This window comes from Carassius auratus, chromosome 35, assembly GCF_003368295.1.
Source record: "Carassius auratus strain Wakin chromosome 35, ASM336829v1, whole genome shotgun sequence".
In the NCBI taxonomy this organism is placed as follows: Eukaryota; Metazoa; Chordata; class Actinopteri; order Cypriniformes; family Cyprinidae; genus Carassius; species Carassius auratus.
This window is the reverse complement of record NC_039277.1, coordinates 5,537,452-5,564,775: the sequence shown is the minus strand read 5'-3', so window position 1 is coordinate 5,564,775 and position 27,324 is coordinate 5,537,452. Positions and strand designations below refer to the sequence as shown.

General features: G+C 35.3%; 5 protein-coding genes across 7 annotated transcripts in view; 2 read left to right on the top strand and 3 right to left on the bottom strand.

Moving 5' to 3' along the window:
• LOC113054113 (protein unc-13 homolog B) overlaps window positions 1-1,147 on the bottom strand; it is a 59,438-nt gene extending 58,291 nt beyond the window's left edge. Inside the window, exon 1 of the mRNA XM_026219438.1 lies at window positions 941-1,147. Within this exon, the coding sequence (XP_026075223.1) occupies window positions 941-962 (22 nt within the window). The 5' untranslated portion in view covers window positions 963-1,147. The remainder of the gene's footprint in view (window positions 1-940) is intronic.
• Window positions 1,148-2,887: 1,740 nt separating this feature from the next.
• Window positions 2,888-6,760, top strand: LOC113054139 (stomatin-like protein 2, mitochondrial). The gene is made up of 10 exons (XM_026219488.1): window positions 2,888-3,082; window positions 3,988-4,140; window positions 4,217-4,316; window positions 4,404-4,462; window positions 4,539-4,640; window positions 4,730-4,864; window positions 4,960-5,104; window positions 5,956-6,035; window positions 6,214-6,342; window positions 6,446-6,760. Exons 1-10 carry the CDS (start codon window positions 3,038-3,040, stop codon window positions 6,584-6,586), a joined length of 1,089 nt encoding a protein of 362 aa, XP_026075273.1. The 5' UTR covers window positions 2,888-3,037; the 3' UTR covers window positions 6,587-6,760.
• A 2,927-nt stretch (window positions 6,761-9,687) lies between these two features.
• LOC113054126 (prenylcysteine oxidase-like) lies at window positions 9,688-17,155 on the bottom strand. 2 transcript variants are annotated; one of them, XM_026219468.1, is made up of 8 exons: window positions 17,008-17,155; window positions 15,636-15,779; window positions 14,820-15,026; window positions 14,444-14,618; window positions 14,061-14,272; window positions 11,677-11,829; window positions 10,612-11,350; window positions 9,688-10,494 (listed from the first exon to the last, which is right to left on the bottom strand). In XM_026219468.1, the coding sequence occupies exons 2-7, from the start codon at window positions 15,745-15,747 to the stop codon at window positions 10,680-10,682; spliced, it is 1,530 nt and encodes a 509-aa protein (XP_026075253.1). In that variant the 5' UTR covers window positions 15,748-15,779; window positions 17,008-17,155; the 3' UTR covers window positions 9,688-10,494; window positions 10,612-10,679. The 2 variants fall into 2 exon arrangements, with proteins under 2 accessions (XP_026075253.1, XP_026075254.1); XM_026219469.1 differs by having other exon boundaries at window positions 17,043-17,148.
• Window positions 17,156-17,173: 18 nt separating this feature from the next.
• Window positions 17,174-18,973, top strand: fam136a (family with sequence similarity 136 member A). The gene is made up of 3 exons (XM_026219505.1): window positions 17,174-17,477; window positions 18,414-18,554; window positions 18,628-18,973. The coding sequence occupies exons 1-3, from the start codon at window positions 17,391-17,393 to the stop codon at window positions 18,814-18,816; spliced, it is 417 nt and encodes a 138-aa protein (XP_026075290.1). The 5' UTR covers window positions 17,174-17,390; the 3' UTR covers window positions 18,817-18,973.
• Window positions 18,974-20,431: 1,458 nt separating this feature from the next.
• On the bottom strand, window positions 20,432-26,962 carry LOC113054129 (germ cell-less protein-like 1). 2 transcript variants are annotated; one of them, XM_026219471.1, is made up of 15 exons: window positions 26,876-26,962; window positions 26,281-26,467; window positions 25,823-25,946; window positions 25,641-25,737; window positions 25,419-25,516; window positions 24,830-24,942; window positions 24,675-24,740; window positions 24,498-24,582; window positions 23,027-23,117; window positions 22,814-22,954; window positions 22,618-22,687; window positions 22,461-22,536; window positions 22,223-22,368; window positions 21,263-21,350; window positions 20,432-21,163 (listed from the first exon to the last, which is right to left on the bottom strand). In XM_026219471.1, the coding sequence occupies exons 2-15, from the start codon at window positions 26,454-26,456 to the stop codon at window positions 21,032-21,034; spliced, it is 1,503 nt and encodes a 500-aa protein (XP_026075256.1). In that variant the 5' UTR covers window positions 26,457-26,467; window positions 26,876-26,962; the 3' UTR covers window positions 20,432-21,031. The 2 variants fall into 2 exon arrangements, with proteins under 2 accessions (XP_026075256.1, XP_026075258.1); XM_026219473.1 differs by lacking the exon at window positions 26,876-26,962 and having other exon boundaries at window positions 26,281-26,529.
• Window positions 26,963-27,324: the final 362 nt, after the last annotated feature.

The following is a 27,324-nucleotide window of genomic DNA, read 5'->3' as shown; positions in this document are numbered from 1 at the left end:
AAAATATTGGTATAATATATATTTGGGAGTCTTAGACCTTTCCAACGATATATAGTTTGTCAAGATTAGATTAAATTTGATTGTAATGTAGTATAGTCAACGTAGGCGTCCCGTATACGGGACGGGGTTACATTTAACAGGTTAAATACTTATTAAATCATTTCATAGGGAATCTACAGAATTAAACGTTAAAAGACATAAGGAAAATAATAACTTGCATAGATGCATAACTCAATATTTGAAATCTTAGAATTTGTATATACAAAAATGTGTGTACCTTTTTACCTAATACACACACACACACACACATTAGAAAACTAATATCATATTAGATACATTAAAATATTACACATTATATAATTTTGCATAAAAAGATACAGATTTCCATTCATATCCGTAATATTTTTAAACCAAATGTCACTCCAAGTTTCAGCTATACATCTTTGGAATAAATCTAATTTATCCTTTATTTCCCTTATTTGCTATTAATAATGTTTCTGAATAATGCAAATACAATTTATATATATATATATATATATATATATATATATATATATATATATATATAAAAATCTATGTAATATTAAGAAATATTACTTGTATTTTTTTTTTATAATAATAGAAAAAGTCTTGTTTGAACTTCAAAGCTGTATTAACGCCAAACAGCTGCTTCTTCCCTCGCGCTATATCATCCCTACAGCAAAATCTCAAATTACATATTTCAGCCTGTTTGATTTGGACAGTATCTTAACAGCACTTAACCTTTATATCATTCTATGAAAACAGCAAACAGAGAAAGTAAGTTACATAAAGAGAGGATTATAGTTTACAAAAACCGCTCTCGCCTCTGAACTTTTCAAGAAACAGTGCAGCTGCTGATTGCATGCAGACAGGTGCAAACACACGCATTGAGTCAGAAAACATTTAAAACAGCACGCACCTCTCACGCACAGGAGAGACATGGCAACCCAAGTTTTCCCTCTTGATCAAATCCTGTCACTATAATCTAAGTTCTCCGCTGTCTGGTGACATTTCAAACATGTCACAGGTTAGTTCCTCGTCATGAGCACACTTGTGAGGCACGGATGATCGACGGAGTAACATAACTCTCTCCCACAGGTGGCGCGCACTGATCCAGATCACCACGACCAACCTGAACCTGTACTGAAGAAGAGGCGGGGCTTGTCAGAATTTCCCCTGCCCAGAGGGCGGGCTTTGGTGGACGGTTGACCAATGGGTGAGCTAATGGTTGTAGTTTATGACTACAACAGGTGTGACGCGGACCTGTTAACACAAGTTGAGAAAACTTGGATAAATATTTTGGCATTCAATTATATTTTGGTGTAAGATACAGAAATATATCAATGAAAATATTCATTATTAAAGACCTCTCTCAGTTTTATGGGAGAATGTACTTTTGGCGTCACAATATTCTAAAAGATGAAAAGTTATTTTATTTAAGCAATTATATTTTGACCAAATTTCACATGCATAAATTATATATAGCATATATATATATATATATATATATATATATATATATATATATATATACATATATATATATATAGCCCACTTTATGGTTTTGTTGACTGAAGTGAGGCTGTGCATAGACAGTATTAGAGATTTTGGATGAAAAATCTTTATAGTCTAAAAGTCTAAAAGTGTGTTTTTATTTGACTTATTTGATATTTTTAGACCTGATTGTACCCTTTTTTCTGATTTTACATTATTACCGCCAAGCACTTTTTATTTATAATTTTTTTACCCTTTTTGGTGTGTTCTTTTCTATTTTATTTTTGTAAATATAAGTGTACAAATGTACAATTATGTTTTCTGTTTTTTCTGATGTTTCCTATGTGGAACAAAAACGGGATATTTGGAAGAATGTGCACGCTACTCTTTTCCATACAATGTCATAAAAAAAGATAATCATAAAAAAGGTCCATATGATTTGTTTTTCTTTCTTCCAAGTCCTTGTGTAGTCTGTCTGGCTTAGCCTAAATCTTGTCATGGTCATCATTTGCTTTCACTGAATAGAAGGTAACAGTATGGAAATCTTACTATATTTCTGTTGTTTTTCATTTCTGTTATTTGGCATCCTATTGAGCTAAATAAAAAAATAATAAATAAAACTGCATTCACCTGTGAGTCTGGTGTCAAACCAATAAAATACATGAATTTATGAAAGAAAGAAGTCACATTTTTATTTACATTTTTGATTGTTGTATTTATAATGCATTATTCTAGCAAATCTCCATTGTGTATGGAGAGTATTGTGACTGATACTTTTATTTTAATATAATTTCTACACTATTATATAATTATATAGTGTACTATTATTTTATTTATACATACATATTTCAAATTAGGTTTTATTTTTATATTTTCAGCTTTCAAGTTCATCGTTTTTAAGTTTTAGTAATTTTGTGCTTTAGTCATTTTTATTATTTGTTTTTAAATATATATAAAAATTTAGCTTTATTTATCAGTGTTAGTTTTAGTAGTACAATTTGTTTTAATATCACAATTTTTTGTCAAATCTTTATATTTTATTTTATCTTCATTTCAATTATGAAAACGAATTGTAATAGATTTGGTTTTAGTTAATAACAACACTGCACATTCATCACACCAAACTATAATTTCTAATCTCTTATGAAAAAAATATATAATATAATATAATTTATATATTTACATTTATATATATTTATTTATTTACTTGATGCAGTACTACAGGATTTATGAAAGTCTAGTACTTGTTATATGTGTTATAATTTTTTCTAACAATGCTATAATTATATTCGCAATATTTCACGCTCATCTTTCAGTATCAGGAAGTTGATGTATTCACGGAACCAAACAATTAAAGCATTTGTTTCCGTCGCAGACTCGGAGGTTTGTCATTGGTGCACGCCGGGGATGTTGTAACTTGATTACTGCAGGTGTAAGAGGGTCACGTTTGTACTGTAAGCGCGAGAGGAATTAATTCATTTGTTTCATTCATCTTTATCATCTGGTTTCACTCGGACTGGCCATGCTCAGGACGGTGGTGTGTCGGGCGGGGAGCGGCCTTTTAAAGGTAACCCATGTGCAGCTCTGAAGACTACAGCGCTGTTTGATGGGTGAATGCGGTCACACATTTAATTATTAAAGTTCACCTCAAAATCAAAGGAATAAAAATTATGTTGCTCACACGTTTCCTTTAAAGATAATTTTATTAATTAATAATCAAATAATTTGTTTTGTTTTGTTTGAGGTCAGAGCTTTTATTTTATTTTTGTCGTCGTTTCAGAGACAGTGGAATTTATCTTGATTGACAGAACAACAAATTCAGTTCAAGTAGTACGTGTTTCTGGTACAACTATCAGAAACTAATACTTTAGTACTTTAGTACATTAATGACAAACCTGAAATCAAAATTGACCCAAAATGTAAAAAAGTCTTATTGTGAATTTTGGCTGATGTCACCAGGGTTATTTTTACGATGAAAAGTAAAATCACGTAATTATTATTATTTTACTTTTATTACTTGAAAATAAATCAACATTAACTGAAAACAATAGAATTTAAATTTAATTATATTCAAATTTAAGTAAAAAAACAAACAAACAAAAGTTATTTGCCAAAGCAAGATTTCTCTTTTTTATTTAGATTGTTGAAGTAACGTTACTAAAACAAAACCAAATCTATTATAAATAAACACTAATACTTAATTTAAAAAAAATCAATAAAAAAGTAGGTGTATTTTATAAATAAAAAAATAATAAATTTACATTTGTTCAATTATATGTATTTTTGTATAATGCGTAATGGTTATATTTGTTTAAACACACATTTTTATTACTCTTATTAATTGCTACATTTATTCTGAAATAAATATAATACAAATAATTGTTACACAAAATATTATAGAAATTAGTATAGGAATTATTATTTATATTATACTTTATTATAAGTGTATATATCTGTCTCTTCTGTGTACAGCATTCCCGGCAGACCGTGCCTGTGTTGTGGGGGAGCCGAGCTCAGCAGCGATGGGCTTCCAGTCTCCCCGTGAACACCGTGGTTCTGTTCGTGCCCCAGCAGGAAGCTTGGGTAGTGGAGAGGATGGGTCGTTTCCACCGAATCCTGGAACCTGTGAGTTACCCTTACCAATATCTTCAATGTATCTGAATGGTTTCCAGGTATCAAAATAACTTTTTGTTTCCTGCAGGGTCTAAACTTCTTAATTCCGATCTTGGACAGAGTTAAATATGTGCAAAGCCTCAAAGAGATCGTGATAGATGTGCCAGAGCAGTCAGCAGTTTCCCTCGGTAAGTCACAGCCAACGCCATCTTTCTCCACTCCTACTTTTATGATTTTTTTTTTAAATGAATCAAATCATGTTGTTTTGCTTTTAGACAATGTGACATTGCAGATAGATGGAGTTTTATATCTCAGGATACTCGACCCGTTTAAGGTAAGCACTTTTCTGCTTTCTGCCAGTCTTTCTTGAGGCTTGTCCTCTCACAGTGTGCTTCTGTTCTCCTCTGAAGGCCAGTTATGGAGTGGAGGACCCAGAATATGCCGTCACCCAGCTGGCACAGACCACCATGAGATCAGAGCTGGGAAAACTGACCCTGGACAAAGTGTTCAGAGTATGAATGCCAAACAATCTCTTTGTGATTTACACTATCATATCCACCGTTCATTTGTGTGCTAAAGATTCCTTTTTGTCGTTTGACAGGAAAGAGAGTCCCTGAATGCCAATATGGTCCACTCAATAAACCAGGCATCAGACGAATGGGGGATTCGATGTCTTCGATACGAGATCAAAGACATTCACGTTCCTCCGCGGGTGAAAGAGTCTATGCAAATGCAGGTATGACCATTACTCTTCAACTTACTCTTACAGACCAAAAAGACTAAAGGATCAACTCTGTCATATGAATGATGTATAACATGAATCACGGTCAGGTGGAGGCCGAGAGGAAGAAGAGAGCCACTGTTCTGGAGTCAGAGGGGACGAGGGAGGCGGCCATCAATGTGGCCGAGGGGCGCAAACAAGCTCAGATTCTGGCGTCTGAGGGACAGAAGGCTGAACAGATCAACAGAGCCGCTGGTGGGTTCTCTACTGAACATCTGGGGTTTCCATTAATGTTGGAGAATAAAATGTTGAATATGAAATCAGAATTGTACCAAAACTGTCATGTACACAATTCATGCAACTGCATTTTTTTTTTTTTTTTTTTTTTTGGCTGATGTCACCAGAGTTATTATTGTTAATGTAAAATAAAACCATACCGTAACATTTTCATTACTTAGAATAAAATAAATATTAACTGTCATTTATAAAGTCATATTATTGATGCAATTAAAAAGTACAAATAAAACTTATTTCAGCTAGTTTTCAAGACAACATTTCTCATTTTTATTTAATATAAGCTGAAGTACTAAATTAACTAAAACGTAAAGCTATATAGGTATAAAAACTTAAAAAAATGATAAAACGCAACAAAATGACAAACTTCAGCTAAAATTGTCTTGATTAAATAAATTATAAAAACACTTATTTTACGTTGAATTATTTTTAATAATGAATATAAATCTAATAATAATAAATCCAATAAACAACACAATTCTTGTGTTTCTGTTGATATTGGTTGTTAAAATGATTTATAATAAAATTATAATAATAAATAATAGCAAAGAAGTAATTCAATTTGCTATAAATTATAGTACTTTTAATTACATTTAAATTTAAATTAGATTAAATTTATGCATTTAGCAGACGCTTTTATCCAAAGTAACTTACTTACTTATTCAGGCTATCAATTTTTACCTATCATGTGTTCCCGGGGAATCGAACCCCCAACCCCAATGCTCTACCACTCGAGCTACAGGAACACAATATTAATTTAATATTAATGATATTTAAATCAAATGGTTCAAATTTTATTTTCCCCCGTACAGGTGAAGCTAATGCTGTTTTGGCTAAAGCGGAGGCAAAGGCTAAAGCGATCCGGCTGCTCTCCGAGGCGCTCACTCGACAGGTAGATCTGATTTACCTCATGAACAACCTTCTTATGAACCCATATCACACTTCTACATCACCACACTATCTATCTGGTGTATAAACTGATATTATATTACACCAGAGACAAACATGGTAAGTTCAAGCTGTGATATATTGTCAAGGCATCGTTTGACCTTTCATAACTCTATCTACAGAATGGAAACGCTGCAGCATCTTTAACTGTGGCAGAACAATACGTCTCTGCTTTCTCCAACCTGGCCAAGGAGTCCAACACCATCTTACTGCCCTCCAACACAGGAGACATCAGCAGCATGGTCACTCAGGTGTGGCTTTATTCATACAGATTTATAGCATGTGATATTGCTTAATAATGACAACCATGTCCCAAGTTGGCATGTTCACCTCATTGTTCTCTTCTGTCTGAAGGCCATGGCGATTTATGGGAGTTTATCGAAGACACCGAGCACAACAGACAGCGTGACCCCTGAGACTAAAGAGCTGACTCTGGAAGCAAACACTGTGTCTGAAACTGAAACTAATTATGATTTGAGTCTCATTCTTGGATAAAAGACAGAAACCACAAAGATTCTGGTTGTAGAGGACTGAAGCAGGAAAACTGAAACGATAAAATCACTGAAGCACTATGCCGTCCTGGAGTAACTACACAAGAAAGATTTTGTGTTGGTTTTGTTCTGTTATAATAAACTTGGAAAATAGTTTTTTTTTTCTTATAATCACTGACCCAGTGCTTGTATGAAAGGTCATTTAAATGGTTCTGCAATGCATATTTCCAATAATGAAATTATTTAACATGTTAATAATACTCATGCAGTCCAAATGAATCGCCAATCAAATTGTGAACTGCAGAAAGTAAATGCTGCGTCGCTGTAAACAGCTTTTTTCTCAAATAGATGTATTCTGAGAGAGTTAAGGTGGGGTCACATTCATGAAACTTTGGAGAATAGTGTAGTGATGTATAAAGCAGACTCACAGAGAACTCCCTTTCCAACCAAGAAGATTTATATTGGTCAGCACAGCAATTTTTATTCAATCAAACTTCAGTTTTTCTTGATATGACTGGATTCTGGTCAGTTCACTTAACAATAGTAAATGTGACCATGCCTGTCCATACAATAGAAGATAGATATTTTATAACACAAGTGTAAAGATATTTTCTGCATTTAGAAGAGCATTACAGCAAACTTTCCAAAAGAGTGCTGTTTATAATTCAGGGTTATTCTTTTATATTATTTAAACTATAAAATCATGTAAAGTCAGCCAGTGATAATCGCAAAAATAAACTATAAAATTGTGAATCAACACTAATTAATGCTGTAGTTGGCTGAACTTGTTTTGAACCTGAATGTTACATAAATTTCATCTAGCCTGGATGAAATATAAAGTTATGTAGTATATTAAATTAAATAAAAACCTTTGCAAGGACCATGTCATATAGACAAACAGTTTTAAGAAAGGTATGAAAAACTGAATTGTGGGATTTTTTAAAAATAAAATATATATACAACAAATATACATGAAGCACACCCAGAATAAATAAAACCGATGAAAAAAATCTATTTTGTGTAAATATTTTGTGTACACATGGGTTATTTGTTTTGATATTTGACACAATTCATCATTAGACATTGTTTTAATGAATGTTAGAATCTGCTTGGAACAAAATTATAAACGCAACACTTTTGTTTTTGCCCCATTTTTCATGAGCTGAAATCAAAGATCTAAGACTTTTTCTATGTGCACAAAAGGCCTATTTGTCTCCAATTTTGTTCACAAATCTGTCTAAATCTGTGTTCGTGAGCACTTCTCCTTTGCCGAGATAATCCATCCACCTCACAGGTGTGGCATATCAAGATGCTGATTAGACACCATGATTATTGCACAGGTGTGCCTTAGGCTGGCCACAATAACAGGCCACTCTGTGTGCAGTTGTGTGTATATATATATATATATATATATATATATATATATATATATATATATATATATATATATATATTTATTTATATTTATATATTTATATGATACACCTCACAGAGTTTACTCGACAGGGTACCTTTCCAGAGTTACCCTGGTCCCAGAGCTTCTTGTCCCCAGAACCCCTGAATCTGCTGTTTCCACAGCTGTGTGTCATGGCAGCTGCAGTTTCAAAGCATCCCAGAGGTTCCTGATGACTGTGTCACACAGATGCCTGCCACAAAGGATTCTAGCCATGAACTTCCAGCCAAAGGCACCCCAGTGATCCCCGAGCTGCTTCAGTCTCAGAGCTCCTCTCTCAACCGCCCTGTTCCGAGGTTTCTGATAAAGCTGGAAAAACCCATGTGCCACATTAAATAAACACTGCGTTTGTGAAAATACACAAAAATGTGTTTTAATAGGAAAACATTGAGAGATATTAACTATCATTAACTTACCCTCTAGAGATGTTAAGCCTCTCCTTTTACCATTTTATATTTAGTACTTTGAATGGTATGAATAATAAACTAACCAGGGTGCATTTCCCAAAAGTATCATTAGCTAACTATGGTCACAATCTCTATTGAACTCTAGGTAACGACAGAAATTGTGACAATATTTTCTTTTGAGAAACGCAGCCCAGATAAGTAACATCTCTGGAATAGCCTTCCTGATAATGTTCAGGGTTCAGACACACTCTCTGTCTAAATCTAGATTAAAAACACATCTCTTTCGCCAAGCATTTGAATGCATTTCATAATTTGTGACTGCAGTTGTGTCTGATCAAATGCGCATTTTTATTCTTTAGCTTGGGTTAAACAGCAGCTACGCTAATGATGTCTCAGTTTGTTTCTCTGTTTTTTCAGATTTACACAAGCTCCAGTCTGGACCCAGAACACCTGAGAAGGGATGATGCTGACCCTCAGAGGACCCCAGATGATGCTAACCCTGAAACAACACACAGAACTAACACATTTTGCTACAAATTGCTGCTAATAGCGTTCATCGTCTTGTTGATTATGTCTTATATTAATTTTTCTGAAAATTCCTGTCATATGCACATAAACAGACAGTCACCACTGATGAGCTACTTCTCAATATTGTAGAAACATAATTTTCTGTAAAGTTGCTTTGCTTTGATTTGTAACGTATTAGCGCTATACAAATAAACTTTAATTTAATCTCAAGCTACAGCTACAGTGCGTGGCCCTCTATTTACTATTCAAAGCCTATATGGGGAGCTCAATAAATAGACGGGTAAGCAAGACAGAATTATTCATTTTTATACACAAAGACATTTAAAGGTTTTAGCATTTATTGTAATTGTAAACAGGTTGTGATCTTTAGTCAATAACAATCTCATTCTTTAGCCCTGTCAATATTAATACAGCATCTGACAAGTTTTTAACCAGCATCCATTTGTTCTTATAAAAGCACTCTTCATTCATTTCTTTACACTAAGTGCTATATCAGAGCACTCCTGCATTCAGTGTCTCATCACAAGCAGTTAAGTGGACAAGTGAATGATTCTTCTGCACAATCTGACTTTGCTGCAGCCTGGAATTGAACTACTGGTTTCGTCTGGTCAGAGGAGAACTGCCCCCCCCCCCCCCCCCCCCCCCGACTGAGCCTGGTTTCTCCCAAGGTTTTTTTTCTCCATTCTGTCACCGATGGAGTTTCAGTTCCTTGCCGCCGTTGCCTCTGGATTGCTTAGTTGGGGTCACATCATCTACAGCAATATCGTTGACTTGATTGCAAATAAATGCACAGACACTATTTAAACTGTATTTTGTTTAAAGCGCTATATAAATAAAGGTGACTTGACATTATATCCACAATCTATCACATAAACGGTCACTATTATTGTGAACTTTTGCAGCGCATCTTTAAGGGCTGCTCCTCTTAAAATGTACCTAAAAGATACAAGAGTGAATCTCTTGAAACCTGTCTAGAACATGACAAAGTCATAACACAAAACGTTGGAAAAAATTAACCATTATCATCAATGGTTGTGTTTGTTGTACAGTCTTCAATTTACAGAATTTTTAATTTAAGTGATTTAATTACAATATTTCGGTTTTAATATGGAAACAAACAATATTCAGATGTTAATGAGAATGGAAAACGTGTTTAATTGTGATTTTACAATGCAGTTCTTGACTATGCAGTTCTTTTTTTTTTTTGTCATTTAAGTACTTCAGATGCAACATTTGTATTTTTTGTTTTGTCTAATATTTTTATTTTATTTTATTTCAGCTTTATTTCAATTAACGAAAACTATTTAGTAATTAATCGTTTTTCAAGGCTGGAATGCACTGCGGGACTTTTTGCCCTGATTTACAGTCTGGAGAAGTTGCCGAAAGTCAGAGCCAGTCTGCGAGAGAACCTCATCTAGTGTATGATGGTCACACACAGATTATTTTAGCTAGACTGAATCCATCCAATCGGAACATATCAATTTTTTAATTTTTTTGAGCCGATTTTAGAATCAACTGTTTTCAGTTGTCACGAATCTCCTAGCAACAAGGTGCTTCTGACGGAGTTTATATATATATATATATATATATATATATATATATATATATATATATATAAATACAGCACTGGTCTACCTTTCATTAATACAGTCTCTCATCTCCGTATGAGATTGTATTACTTATGAACCCAAAGTAGCACTGCTGCTCTGTCAGAGTTCACCTCTGAGTCTGGTGTGCAGGTCCTCTTGGTTGATTTTGGCCGTCTGCTCGTACCAGCGGTGGTGGGCGAGCAGGGCCAGATTACGGGCAGAAATGGCACTCATCTCCATGGCACTGGCCGCCCACTCCACGGCGTTGAGGTAGTAGAGGTGATCGTGGAGGATGAAGGGAGGCGTCCTGCGGTGCGGCGGGTTGTAGGAGGGGTACGCCAGCCAGCGCTTCTCCGACACCGAGTCCCAGGAAAGGAAGATTTGCCGCAGATGCTTCTGAGAGAGTGGCTGTGAGGAGAAGATCTTCCATACTTTGCGTTGACTGGCAGGGCTGGGCGAGTGACCCTTGGGAATCTTCACCGGGTTCAGAGAGCTCAGGCTGTGGATCTCAGAGGCTTTGTTGTCTAATGTGAGGACGTCAGAAACATAGAAGTCTTCCGGCTTCTCTGTGGTGCCCAGATACGACACATTGAGCAGACCGTGGACCAGCGTGGCCACCGTTTGATGGTAGCGGCCAGAGAAGTGGGATGGGATGGGAGGAGAAAAGCCTGAGAAGTTGATGTCAGACACGTCCTGGTGGAGAGGTGTGGCAACTACAACTATGTCGTACGTGGAGTGGGCGGCACCAGACTCACCGACGTAGTTCACTTCATAGAAATTCACAGCCGAATCTGAAAGGGCAACAAAAAAAATTCTACATATGACAAGAAACCAAATTACTGGCCCCAAACTTGGGAACGTTTGTTGATAGCAGTGGTGGATGAAGTACACAAATCAAGTACTTGAGTAAAAGTACAGATACGTATAATATCATATTACACTACATATTACACTACTTCACTATTTGAAATGTAGTGAAGTAAAAGTTACTCAGAATACTTGAAAAATGTACTTAAGTACAGTAACTAAGTAAAGCTTCTCCGTTACTGACCACCACTGGTTGGTAGTTTACATAATATATGAAAGGATTGACTATAATGTTGAAGGTGGACTGTACCAGTTTTGGATGGTCTCATCTTCATGGAGATGGTAGTCACACGAGCTGGAACAAGTTCTGCTTTGCTGTGGGACAGAAGCCCCGAACAAACCATCTTATTACCTCCATCCACGGCCCACAATCCTGAGTCAGCTCCTGCTAGTGCAACAGCACCTTCAAACAGAATACACCATATTCACACACTTTTGTATCTAATAAATCAGTGCTACACAACAGGTTTTGGTGGAGGAGCAGATTTTACATTAAACAGCAAGCTGCAAGGCAAACCACATCAAATCTGTGGTCCAAAACTAACTATAAAAACGCAAGTTAAATAGTTAGTGCACGATCTCTACGGCAGTTGAGGAACAGTGACAAATAATACTGTACACAATAGGGCTGCACGATTATGACAAAAATCATAAGTGTTGATTATTCCCTTGAAACTGTAATTTCGATTATTAATAACGATTCCCACAATTTGCACTGAATGATGTTTATACCGTTGTTTGATGCAACTGCATGCCGTATTTTGAAAATAAACAAGCTGAAAACACTATAAATTAAAAACTTTGTGTTTTTTTTACAGTATTAAGCCTCAAATGTCAACTAGCTATACATGGGATTGGTTTCTTCTTTAAATGATAAAAAAAAGTTAAAATATGAATGGTATTATAATTTGATACTAAAACTAAAATTAAAACATACAATTAGGAAGTGGGAAAAAACTTGTTTAAAATCTATGGGCCATGTTTAAAAAAAATTATACATGCTGGTTTCATATCATTTTGGAAAAAACATCTACAAGAAAAGCATACTAATGATTCTTAAATTTCATGTGGTGTAACCATTAAGTAACAACATATTTTTCTTACATTGGAAATCCAATCATTATTTTCGAAAAAAGGGTTTTAAACACTGATCTATATATATTACAGATCAGTGGTTTTAAATAGTTTTTTGTTGTTGTTGTTTTTCAAATTTAAAAAGAATTATTTATAAATATCATGAGAAGTCGCACCACATAACATCTTACAAACTGAACTAATCTTGCTCAAATTATCGGATATATTAACACACTTACTGACCTTGACAGACAGTAATTATATGATTGCCCTCTATGTTTTGCACAATAGTTTCACCAGATGATTTAGATTTCACACATACATTAAAAAAATTATTTTAAATATGTTGATACGTTTCAGTATTTTTTTCCTCAAAGAAATAATAATAATAATAAAAAAGCCAAAATACTATTTTTTTTTTTTTTTTTTTACCTCACATGGATGATTTTTAATAATGACTGCATGGGTATATATACAGTGGGGCTCGAAAGTTTGGGCACCCTTTGCAGAATCTGTGAAAATGCGAGTAATTTTAAAAAAATAAGAGAGATCATACTAAATGAATGTTATTTTTTATTTAGTGCTGTCCTGAGTAAGATATTGTACATAAAAAATATTAACATTTAGTCCACAAGACAAAAATAAATGCTGAAATTATTAAAATAACCCCACTCAAAAGTTTGGGAACCCTTGGTTCTTAATACTGTGTTCTGTTACCTGATGATCCTCGACTGTCTTTCTGTTTTGTGATGGTTGTGCATGAGTCCCTTGTTTGTTCTGAACAGTTAAACTGAGCAGCGTTCTTCAGAAAAATCTTTAAGGTCCTGCAGATTCTTCAGTTTTCCAGCATCTTTGCATATTTGAACCCTTTCCAGCAGGGACTTTATGATTTTGAGATGCATCTTTTCAGACTGAGGACATTTGAGGGACTCAAACACAACTATTTTTAAGATTCAAACATTCACTGATGCTCCAGAAGGAAACAAGATGTATTAAGAGCTGGGGGGTGAAAACTTTCGGAATTTGAAGATCAAGGTAAATTGTACTTAATTTGTGTACCGGGAAACATACAAGTATCTTCTGTTGCTAACGAAGGGCAGAACTAAATAGAAAAAAATTATATTTCAACAAAATAAGACAAATTTGGCCATCTTCATCGTGTTCAAAAGTTTTCACCCCCCAGCTCTTAATGCATCTTGTTTCCTTCTGGATTTTTTTTTGTCTTGTGGACTAAATGTTAATATCTTTTATGTACAATATCTTACTCAGGACAGTACTAAATAAAATATAACATGCATTTAGTATGATCTCTCTTATTTTTTGAAAATTACTCGCATTTTCACAGATTCTGCAAAGGGTGCCCAAACTTTCGAGCCCCACTGTATATATATATATATATATATATATATATATTATTTTTAAGTCATTATATGTATAAATTGCCTTTTTAATATATTTTTAAATAAGTTATTAGATTCAGAACCACAAAAAAAATCGTGTGAATTCACTGACCATTCAGTTTTAATGCTGAAAGGTCCAAACACCCCAACATGGGCATACCTGCAAATCCACTGATTCGGACACTTTGTCCGTAGTTGACCCTTGTGACGGGTGCTACGACATCATTGAGAAAGACCTGAGAGAAGCCCTCAGCCAGCATGGCCTCCTCCAGCGTCTGATTGACCAGAGTCAGGAAACCGTCTCCACCCATAGCATGAAGCAGTTTCTCCACGCTGGAGAACGAGTAGCCATACTGCTGGTACTGATATATCCTAGACAGGACAGATATAGACAACGGAAGGACTTTAATATCAACTGAAAGCTCAAGTGGTAGAGCACTGCGTTAGCAGCGCAAGGTTGTGGGTTCGATTCCCAGGGAGCACAGGTTATGTAAAAGTGTCTGCTAAATGCATAAATAAAAAAGGAAAACACAACAGACGAACCTCATAAACTTGTCCAGTATGCCCTCCACCCACATATGCATTCGAATGGAGTTGAAGCCGTATCTCCACAGCATGCGTATGAAGTTCACTATGAACCAGTCGCTCTCTTCAAAGGTCAACTCCTTCCCGTCAAATATCGCCAGTTTAGAAGACACATCAGCACGAGGAGAAAGACCTGATTAAAGAATATGACATATGCAAGGTTAAAGGGGAAGTGAAGCAGTCAGTGACTTCAAATTCAATAAAAAAAAAAAACATAATTCATGTAACCGTTTTAAAGAAAAAAGGATATTTTGCTATAGCTTTTGATGCAATTCCAGAGTGTTTGACATCACAAGGACAATAAGGAGAGCTGGCGAGAGAAGTGGATACTGACCGAGTTTGTCCAGAAAGTGCTTCATGTGCAGGTTGAGGGGGTGAATAACAGATCCTCCTGTCTCATACTCATATCCACCAATGTTTTCAGTGGCCAGACGCCCTCCCACAGTCCCAGCCTCAAACACATCGATCTTCACTGCTGGTCCAAACTCTTGTCTTAAGAAAAACGCTGCTGCCGTGCCTCCAATACCACCGCCAATTATTGCTGAAGAAGAAACACACATTTAGCCCATCAGATCCCACCAAACATGTCAATGAACATACATAATTAAGTATCTGATACGAGAATTTCTAAGGCCTTTAAATGATCAAGATGAGCAAAACTTTGCTGAAAATCCTGTTGCACACAATCTACTACATGCTTTTTTTGCCAGTTAAAGGCCTTTTAATTAATATCATTCTAAAATACTCCCAACTTCAGATTGTGCTAAATTTTTGCTGGGAAATATTTTAAAAAGTGCATAAAGTTTGTGTGAGAATAACTGTTATATTGTTAGTTATACTTCAAAATAAACACTTATTGGACTGAAGCCACTTAGGTTTTTAATGATGTTAAAATGCAAGTATCATAAAAGCCTGATGCATCAAATATATTATACTCAACATATGCAAACCTTTTTCTTTTCTTTTTTATTTCGTGCAATGTTTCGATAAGCTGTTTTATTTAATAAAAATTATGTTTTTCTTTGTATTACTTCATGTGTCAGGTTTTACAGGGATAAAATGCTTATCTCTCTCTCTCTCTCTCTCTATATATATATATATACTCTTAACACTTACACAATAAGTGATAATGATTTGAACTTCACCATACCAATTTTCTTTGGTGCCTCTCTGACTTCGGGTGCAGAAGCAAAACCTCTGCGTCCAACCTGACAAAGCCCCAGGAAGAGGAGAGTCTTCACCGACAAGTGTCTCAGAGCCATTCTAGGGATTCAGTGTTTCACAGTATTAACATCTGAAAAACAAATGGTCAGAAAATAGGTAAATTATGAGCTCAGATTTTCATATATCTAACGTAGTTTGGAAGAAGGTGGCTGTTCACTGTCTAACAGAAAGATCAGATTCTGTATTACAAGACATTTACATTTAATCATTTAGCAGACGCTTTTATCCAAAGCAACTTACAGATGAGAACAATAGAAGCAGTCAGGTCAACAAGAGAACAACAACAGTATACAAGTGCCATAACAAGTCTCAGATAGTCTAGTACAGAACACGTAGCCAGGATTTATTTTTTTTTTTTTAAGTATGATAAACAAAAAAAGAAAAGGTAATTATTTTCAGTATATATATATATATATATATATATATATATATATATATATATATATATTTCAGTACACAAGACGAATCATTCAGCTTGCTACCTGATTCACATTATATTATCAGGTCTATAACACATTTTAGAAATGAGAAAAACAATGAAGATATTTCTATGGATGTGAAATACGACTCATCACTGCAAAATGTCTTTTTCCTAAAAAAAAAACTGGTTTAAAAAACATCAACGAATCAGCAATTCTTTTTACGTTATGACTAAACCAGCTCTATTCTGGCTTCCCTATTTCATGTGTTCCTCCAGTTCTGTAAGATTTCCATCAGTGAGGATATTTTCCATTCTGATATTTCTGACAAATAAGAGTTAGATTATGTCTTAAACTTTATTTGCATGATGGGTAAATATCATATCCATAAAGGTAGATGCCTTAAATTTAAACCCAGCTGCAAAACATGTCCTTCTGATTTACATGTGTTATTGTCATCACTTCAAAAAATCTCCTCTTAATAAAAATCTCTCAAGACATCACGTTTTTAAGTAAATTGTTTTCTCTCTCTCTCTCTTCTGTATTCCCTTTATGTTCCATGTTCTGTATTATTTGTTTCTTTTGTACTGAATTATATTTCTGCAATAAAAAAACGTATAAACATTTTCACGGCCTTTTTGTGTTTATTCTGTTTCTCGTTGTTGTTGTTATTTTTTACTGTCTGTATTTGGTTTTGAGTATTGATAAACAAGCTTTTTGACATGAACGACTGATATGGACGACGATATGCTCGTTTTATAAACTGTTTATTACCAGAAATTGCGAGTTTTTACATAACAAATTAATTAACCACAATTGATTTTGTGATTCCTGAGGTTTCGATAACTAATTAAAAAAAAATAATAATAATTACATTACCTTACTATACGCAGCTGTAAAAACGAGTATCTCACCGCTTTGAAGGTCGGGATGAGAAGTTACAATTTTTGTGCAAAAACAATAAAGTGCATAAACCAGGTGCGTGAAATCAAGCGGGCGAAGTCCTTCCGCACGGAACCGGAAATAGGACGCAGTCCACTGCGGAAGTGGCGTGTTACTGGTAGCATGCTTTAGGTGTAGTAAGAGGTGACCTTACTGAAGAATTATTGTATCTTAGGACTTAGGCTTTAATTTCAAGCTGATGCATTTTAACGTTTTAGGAATGATTTACAGGCCTTGTTAGTAAAACGCGTCGGTTTGGGTTCATGGCTTTATAGAGTCGCTGTCTGATTGAAGATTAAAGAGTTCTAGAGAGATCAGGAATGGCAGAAGCGCAGCAGGCTCGCGTGCAGAAGACCGTGGAGGAGATGGTGCAGAGTCTGGAGAAAGATCACATCCGCAAGATGCAGGTAACCTTAACAAACATTCAGCATTTTCCTCCTAAAGCCAAGAGTAACTGATCTAGATACTCTCCAGTACTACATATCTGTTATGTTTAACATTAATTCACAAGTCTTTTATCAGTTTAAAAATAAACTTTTTGAATTATATAAATAATTTTATTCAGCTACGATGAATTAAATAGGTCAAAGGTGGCATTAAAAACTTAGACTGTTTTGGATAAACGCTGTTCTTTTGAAATTTCTGATCATCAAACAATCCTGGAATAAATGTGACCTTGCTTCCACGAAAATCAGACATTTATACTAATAAATGTTTCTTGAACAGCAAATTAATCTGCATATCAGAATGATTTCTGAAGGATCGTGTGACACTGAAGACTGGAGTAATGATGCTGAAAATAAAGCTTTAAATCAAAGGAAAACAATTTATCAGAATAGAAAACTTTTTTTAAATTGTAATAATATTTCAATATTACTGTTACATCAAACCAGCTCCGTCTTGGTGACCATAAGACACTTCTTTCAAAAATAAAAAATCTTACAGACCCCAAACTTTAATCCTAGTCTATAATTGTTTCAATCACCAATAATGTAATAATTTTACTTAATTTATTTACATTTATTTTTAAATATTATTTTGTTAAATGGAGTCTCTTTTTATATGGAATCATAAAACTGCATGTTACTCTAATATTTCTAGAAGAATTATGAAAAAAGTTTTATAAGATTTTGGCATAGTGTAAACAGTTGTATGTATATTGCTGTCAATGTTTTTCATGACAGATCAACTTCTGAAAATGTGCATTAATCAGTGTTTTCTTTTTCTCTATTGATTTACTACCTTGGCTAAAGATGGCTGTAATGTCCAAAATACAGTGTATGACCACTTTATGAATCAAAAGTTGACTAAGTGATGGCTGATAACACTCTTCACTCTCTCAGGGGCGCATGTTCCGCTGCAGCGCAGAGTGTTGTGAGAGTCCCGGACACTCCATGAACCAGGTGCACCAGTGTATAGACCGCTGCCACGCACCGCTGGCTAAAGCTCAAGGACTGGTCACCAGTGAACTCGAGCAGTTCCAGGTGAGTCCACTTTTCAGACCACTTACCTTTTAGCTGAAATAGTGATTTGAAAGAACCATTTATTCACCTACAGGATCGTCTCACGAGGTGTACAATGAACTGTAGTGACAAGGCCAAGGACCTGTTTGACTCCGGGGCGAAGGAGCCTGCTGTGCGGGCGCTGATGGACAGCTGTGTGAGCAGCTGTGTGGACGAACACCTGAACCTGCTGCCCAGCATGACTCGCAGACTGAAGGACAGCTTGAACTCAATACCTCAGTGAAGATCTGACGAGGCTGTAGGAAATGCTTCTTTACTAGATGGAAGAATTTGATCTGTTCTGTCTTCTCCTTGTGACTTGGTAAATGGTCCTGTGCTGAATTCTGTGTCCATATTGTTTGTGGTTTTTGTACAGACAATAAATAATGTGATCAAACCAACTTGCAGCCTGTTGAATGACAAAGGGAGATATTATGCAATATAGCAACATATTAGAGTCATCTCATGAAAACTGTGAAGAAATAGTCAGGACACATTTCACCTATATATATATATATCTATGCCAATCACATGGCAGCATCTCAATGCATTTAGGCATCTAGATGTGGTGAAGACGACTTGCCGAAGTTCAAACCGAATCAGAACGGGAAAGAAAGGGGATTTAAGTGACTTTGAATGTGGAATAGTTGTTAGTGTCAGACGGGCTGGTCTGAATATTTCAAAAACTGCTGATCTACTGGGATTTTCATGCACAAACATCTCTAGGGTTTACAGAGAATGGTAAGAAAAAAGAGAAGATATCCAGTGAGCGGCAGCTGTGTGGATGAAAATGCCATGTTGATGTCAGAGGAAAATGGGCAGACTGGTTAGAGATGATAGAAAGGCAACAGCAACTCAAATATACACTCGTTACGACCAAGGTATGCAGAGTATCATCTTTGAACACACAACACAAATCGAACCCTGAAGCAGATGGGCTACAGCAACACAAGACTGGAAAAAACGCTTCCTGGTCTGATGAGTCTTGATTTCTGCTGTGACATTCAGGTGGTAGAGTCAGAATTGGGTGTAAAGAACATGAAAGCATGGATCCATCCTGCCTTGTCTCAACATTTCAGGCTGCTGGTGGTGTAATGGTGTGGGGGATGTTTTCTCGGCACACTTAGTACCAACTGAGCATTGTTTAAATACCACAGCCTTTTATAATTTTATTATTGTTTCTGATCACATCCATCCCTTTACTCTACAGTGTACCTATCTTCTGATGGAGGATAATGCACCATGTCACAAAGCTCAAATAATCCCAGGTTGGTTTCTTGAACATGACAATGAGTTCACTTTACTCAAATAGCCTCCACAGTCACCAGATTTCAATCTAATAGAGCAGCTTTGGGATGTGGAAGAATGGGAGATTTGCATCATGGATGTGTAGCCGACAAATCTGCAACAACTGTGTGATGCTATCATGCCAATATGGACCAAAATTTATGAGGAATGTTTCCAACACTTAGTTGAATCTATGCCACCAAGAATTGAGGCAGTTCTGAAGGCAAAAGGGGTCCAACCCGATACTAGCAAGGTGTACCTAATAACATGGCCAGTGAGAGAGAGAGAGAGTGTGTGTGTGTGTGTGTGTGCATGAAGTTTTTAGGACCATTCTGACTATTATTTAATATTGTGACGTTTATTATAATCTAAAAATATTGTCATATGTTAAATATTGTCTACATTGGTTCTTTCTATGTATTATAACTGAAACATAGTGCTGTCAAATCTATTCATTGTGATTAATCGCAACCTAAAAAGTTTCTGAACATATTCTCAATTAGATTTTTTTTTTTGTGTGTGTGTATTTTTGTAAATCCTATTCAAACCAGTTTTATTACTGCCCTGAGAGGTTTTATTTTTTCACACTGCAGATTCAAAAAATGAATACAATTTCTTCTGTCGGTGCTGTTTTAATGAATATTTCAATCATATGACACTTGTGGTCCAATAATATTCACATATAACCAAAACCACATTGTGTCTAAATATTGAAAATCGTATTACTTCATTTGACACCTGTGAAAAGCACTTAAAATGCCCTTCTGATAAGCCAACACATGCCTGTTAACCCTTCACTGTTCCTACATCAGCATGCATTGACGAATAATGACGTATGAAATTAGCACCAATTTCAACAATCACAGCACAAAACTGATATTCAGTCTTTTTCTTTTGTAAAAAAAAAAAAAAAAGTAATGGCTGATAAAATGAATAACCAGCCAAACAAGTTTAAATATAAGACAACTACAAACAGAATCAAATGAAATCCATGACCAAGAACGATTACTCTTAGCTCTGATGCTGATATAACTAATTATTTAAAAGGCAACTGACTATTTACAAATAAAGCATACAAATAAAATGAATGTAATAATATACATGAAGCCAACAAACTGGAACTTGAGAAGGCAGCTGGAATGGTGGTGATGGAGGTTTTATGGTGTGTGGCGTCACGAAACACTGTTCTCCGTCTCCAGTGTGTCACCTCTCCTCTCACTGGACGGAGAAGTGTAGAGGAAGTTACAGCACACATACAGAGGAAAAGACAAGAGCCGGCTGTCCAGATTCATCACCACGTATTCCTGCGTACATATAACACAATGAAGTTGTTCAGTCAAGCCAAGCCTTATTAAAGTAACTGGAAATAAACTGGTTTTATATTTAGCATTACGACAGAACACCTGGTCCTTTTCAAGAGTAACAAGCTGGTAACCAGTTGACCGGCTGCAAACCACTCTTCCACTGTTATCAAATGAAGCAAGACGCAATCTGAAAAAAGGAAAGAAAAGTTTTCCACCTTATTAAATACTAAATTAAATCATAATGACTATATTAAATATATATATATATATAAAAAAGGAAAACAGTTTTTTCATGCATTGGTCAAATTGTCTTCTTTCAGGCTAGCAGAAGGAAAACATACAAAATACACATTTGTTTATATTATTACATTTTTAACAACGGAAGGTTTTAATTACAATACATATATTTTAAGACCGTTTATATATCCTGCAGTTTTTTTTTTTTCTAAAGTTCATTCTGTATATCATTTGTCTAGTTTTATAGAAAATTATAGTTTTCTAGAAATTATAGACAAATATTTAACTATAGATTTTTTTCCCCACTAAAAATATGGTGGAAAACGATCTTTTACTGGCTGTTGACTGGACTTTCTGATTTTATAAAAATCCCAGCTGCTGAGATCTTTCAATTTTAATAAGTAATAAAAAATAATAATTTTGAACCTGGCTTCATCCAGTGTTCAGATTTCAGTTCTGGAAATGTATGCAATTTAGTGCATTTTAATTAGAGAAGGCTTATTTTGCATATTTAAACATAACGGTTCAACTATAGTAACAGTTCAAGTATGATGATATCTGTTAATTAAATATTTTAATTATAAAGTAATTAAAAATACATAATATGTATTAATTTTTACAATCATATACAAAAAATCTTTTATGAATTAATAATATATTTTGTACTTAAATATTTTCATTACCTAGAAACATAAATGTTCGTACATATATATACAAGAAAATCTTATTATTATGGTTTATGGTTTAGATAGACTGTATGACATATAAAATAAAATATAATATAATATAACATATCAAGTAATCGGCGGTGTAGCGGCTCACCGGTACGCTAGGTGGCGTCGTGGCTGTAAGCTGACAGCGCCTCCACATGGCTGACTGAGGGTGTTTCTCTTAAAGATGATGAACCGATTCGTATAGGTCACCAGCAGGTCAAAGCCATAGTTGAACCCTGTCCATCGCCAACAGTACTGTAGAGACAACAAAAACATATAGAGATTCCAGTCTAAACCAAACATGCAGCAAAAGATACAACATATTTAATAGCAAGAGTCAAACTCACATCGCCATCTTTAGTCAGTTTTCGGCCACAGCGCATGCTGTTCAGCTCAGACTCCTCTTTATTGGCTTCTTCTGGTCTGTAACAATCATATTCACTTATTTGCAATTCAAACCACATTTAATGTTTAGCAGTGACGACGTTTGGGCCGTTTGCTCACCTGTTATCATTATCATGTTCTGTTCTCAGCATAGCAAACCACTGCTGTTTGTACACGGCGCTCAGCCACTCTGATAAAGACACAAGAGGAAGTCAATAGACCATTTGAGGACATACTGCACACAAAACCAGCAAAACTGGTCTCAGAATCCTTTAATCTGACTAGCTTCATGTCATTTCTGGGAGGAAACTGTCACCAGGAGGAAGGATGTTGTCTCGTTCCAGCATGCGGGCGGAGGCCAGGTCATTGATGATGTACTGCAGACGGATGTGTCTGAAAACAGGGACGAAGGGCATCCCGTCATCTGTGTTCAGGAACGGCTCCTCTTCTCCAGCCTCTGTGGGTGAGTGTGGCAGTCAGGGGGAAGGTTATATAAATGCACATATGTATTTCTATGCAGGGAACGTACCACTTCTTCTCTTACACAGCCAGGTGTCTGCATCGAGCAGAAGTTGTTTGATCGGCCCGTCCCAGGATGGATTAAGCTTCAAGAACATCCACTGGAAAAAGAGTCAAAAACATACAGCAGTGATAGTTTTAGTGCACCACTGAACACCAGCTCTAACCCTGTGAAGCAGGACGGACCAGATAAAAGACCCTCAACTATTAGAATGTAATTCACATTTTAAGCAACTTTATACTGTCTTTGCATCATGTTTGATACACCAGGTACTTATAGTAACTAACTGGTCACAACAAAACTGTATTTGTCATCGTATTTATAATGTTTGAAACACTTCTGAAACAATTTGAAACACTTCTGTTCATTTCTTTTTCTTGTTTTTGTTCATAAAGGAACCTTTAAATTTACATTAATATTTCAAAACTATTTCAATGCCAACAAAAAACATCAGGTTACAGATAAAATAAAAAGTACGTTAATACAGTAGGGTATGAGTTACATAACATTATTATTAATAAAAAAGGTTAGTAAACACTGTTACAGTTATACATTATATAATAACACACAGACAAACATATATATAAAATATATATATATAATATATATATATATATATATATATAAAAATATAAAATCTATATAAAATAATCTAATAATTTTAATGCCAAAATAACATACAAAATCAGTTCCTACTGTGTGTGTGCATATATGTTGTCAAATGATTAACTGCTATTAAAAACAATCCAAAATAAGTTTTTGTTTACATAATATTTGTGTGTACACCATGTATATTTATTATATATATATATATATATATAAATACAAACACATGCATGTATACATTTAATTAAAAAATGTTGTGTGAAAAATATGTTGTGTTTATATATTAAATATATTTATGTATAATGTAAAATATAAATATATAAATGTATATACATGTAAATATTTTTATTGTTATTGTGTGTGTGTGTTTATATATACATAATAAATATACACAGTACACACATATATTATGTAAACAAAAACATATATACACAAACACACACACACACACACACACACACATGTATAGTTCAAAGTTAAAATTTTATAGTAATAATAATACATAATTTTAAATAATTTCATTTTATTTAACATTTTCACTGAGGTGGGCATAAAACAAATGCATTACAAAGAAATACATATATTTCAAATGCATGCTGTATGATATACTTTTCTATAATGTATGAACTATTATTAAATATTATTAAATATATTATTATTAATTCCACTAAATATTCACTTTAAAATATAACGAACAATTATAGAAGTTAATCTTGTTCTTTTATCAAAATAAAGGAAATAAAATAAACATTTAATGTATTCAATGAATGGATATTTTATAGAACAAAATAGTAATAATAATAACAACAGTTGCCAAAACAGATAATGTACTATAATATCATGAAATGCTATGATGATACATGACGTCATCTACCTTTTTCAGTGCCGTGTAGACGTCCATTTCCACTTGCATTACGAACAGATCAGAGGACTGAATGAGCTTTTCCATAATCTCCGCCCTACACACACACACATATATTAAAACAGAGCAAACATAAGCAGTAAAACCTTCAGATGAGGTCAGACACAGATGCACACAGTAAGACTGTACCCGAGCTCCTTCATTAGGTCCACGTTCTGATGTGTCATCAGGTTACTGAGGAGCCACTCTAAACACCTGCAAAGCACAGAGAACATGCAACACATTCAGTATGTCACACGTGTGTTAGAGAATAACCAGAAAGGAAAGCAGACAAGACTACGGACTTCTTCATGACGGAGTCCAAGCCGTACATGGTGGCCGCGTTATAATAGCTGCACACGGTCTTCACATTCACGTTCTCCTTCATGGTCTCCCCACACTGCTGGATCAGTCCATCCTGGGAAAGACAAACGGCAATTTAAGCATCATACTAGAAAGACAACCTGCAAAAGTGATCGCGGGGTTAATATTATTAATTAAAAACAACTCGATTTTTATATTTTCATCAAAAATCATTTCTGTAGCATTATACATTACTTTGCTGTCACACCTGAAATAACACCTAGAAATTAAACCGTTATTATAATCAACAGGTAGTGAGGGCAAAATATTCTACATTTATAATGTGCAACCCGCTAGTAATGATTTGAACTATGACTATCAAAAGTAAACCTTGCAATTTGTAGCCGGTAAGATCATTTTATGAAGCTAACAAGATGAATTAACAACCAATGTTTTGGTTTGCAATCCATAAAATGAATGCACATGGTCATAAAAAGGCCCGAAAAAGGGGAAAGGATTAATGAAATAGCATTATAGAGTAATTGTACGTCTTTATGGAATCAGATGGTAATGAACCCCAAACATATTTACCAACTGAAGCATAAAAGCAGCAGCGAGAACATGAACAACTCGACTGGGTTTGATCAACACGTCATCCCTGTAGAGTGAGCCCAAAACCACCTGCAGGGCTACAGAAGAAGATAAAAACACGGTCGGGATATGACCGTTTGGTGTTCACAATGCAGAAACAACAACTACTTGTTGGTTCATTGCATCAAGAAGGTGTTAAAAACATATTTTCATAATCCTCACCCTCCGTGTCAATATTTGGGTCTGGAATCTCAAGCTCAATAACCATCATGTTCGACTCCTTCCAGGATCCAGTGAACGTGCTGGAGAAATAGCCGGACTGTAAAATGAGAGGGAAACACTTTAAAAAGAACGTTTTCTGTCTTAGTACTCTGTTATTAGGAGAACTGAACAGCTGGACCGACCTGACTCAGGTATATTTTATGCAGGTTCCACTCCTGCCCCAGGGCGCGGATCTGGATGTCACTCTTTTCTCCATTCAGAAACAGTGTCTGGTAGATGTACTTTGAGGTGCTTTTCAACTTCTTCCTGTTCACAGGAAGAATGCAGACAAACCCCCCCGAAAACATCAGACGCATTTAATAAACACAATGCTATTAATGTGACAATGCAGGCATCCGGTGACACATTTATGACTAAAGTTTAAAAGTAAGGTTTTCTTTTTTCTTTTTTAAGAATACTTTTACTCAGCAAGGATGCATTAAATACATCAGAAGTGATACTAAGGATATTTAGAAGATCTATTCAAGGAAAATAATAATTCAAAGATACAAATGTTTAGCAGCACAATATATATATATTATTTTGTCTAAAGTATTGTGAGATCAGTAGTGCGTATCAAACGGAGTCGTGGCATCCTCACCTGCGTGGCGTGTCCAGCTGACTGTCCTCTTCCTCGGGCTCACTGTCACACTCAGAGTGTGAGCTGTGTTTCCTCTTCCTGCACTCACAGCTGTGTGTGTTTCCAGCACACTGCCTCTCCACAGCCTCCTCTGGGCCCCGGGGGGACGACTGGAAGTGGCTCCCGAGCGAACCCATAATTATTCAGCCTACAAAAACACACACACTGCCCGTGTCACCAAACTGATTAACAGCACTGACGTGGCCTGGGTGCCTCCTGCAGAAAGTCTAAAAACAGACCAACTTAAACACTATGAAGTAAAGTCAGGTGTGAGTCTCATTTTCCAGAGCTTAGTTTGCATTATCTAAAGTGAATTTGCCTAAATTAATGTTACTGCACATTCCAGTGGTTCTAATGAAGAAGCTTCAGGCTGATGGTTTAGTACAGAATCAGATGTTATGTTGTGAAGTGACTGGCTTACAAGCATATACTGATGTCGAGGTGGCAGTATCACCGGTATACTGTCTTGACATCATGAACTTATTATCTCTGCATACGCTGTCATTTTTTTGATACTCAACACTAGTAAACAATCTTGTCTCTTGTAAACACTCACTCCAAGCTGCTGCTGTCTCTTAAAATACTGGACACACTGTGGAATCTGCTCATCAAGCGCTGTGTAAATGCATCATTAGGCGTGTAACGAACGGATATATTAGATTGTAATGACCGCACATTAAAATCGGCTGTAAATTGTATAACAAATAAATCTGCAGTTTGAAACAAAAGCAGATTGGTAAATACCAAACTGTCTCTCCTCCACGCCGCGGCCGGCTGTGATGTTCGCCGGGTGCCGCTGCCACCTAGAGTCGCGGAGAGGCATCATCCAAAAAAAAAAAATAACAGTTTCTTTTGTGTGTGTGTTGCTTAATGTCTATCAGATATTTGTAAATTCTTATTACTATTTCACAAAAAAAAAAAAAAAAAAACTCTTCAATCCCGTGGACATGGTTACCCAAATTTATTAAGTAAATAATTAATCGATCATTAGGGAACGTTCTGTCT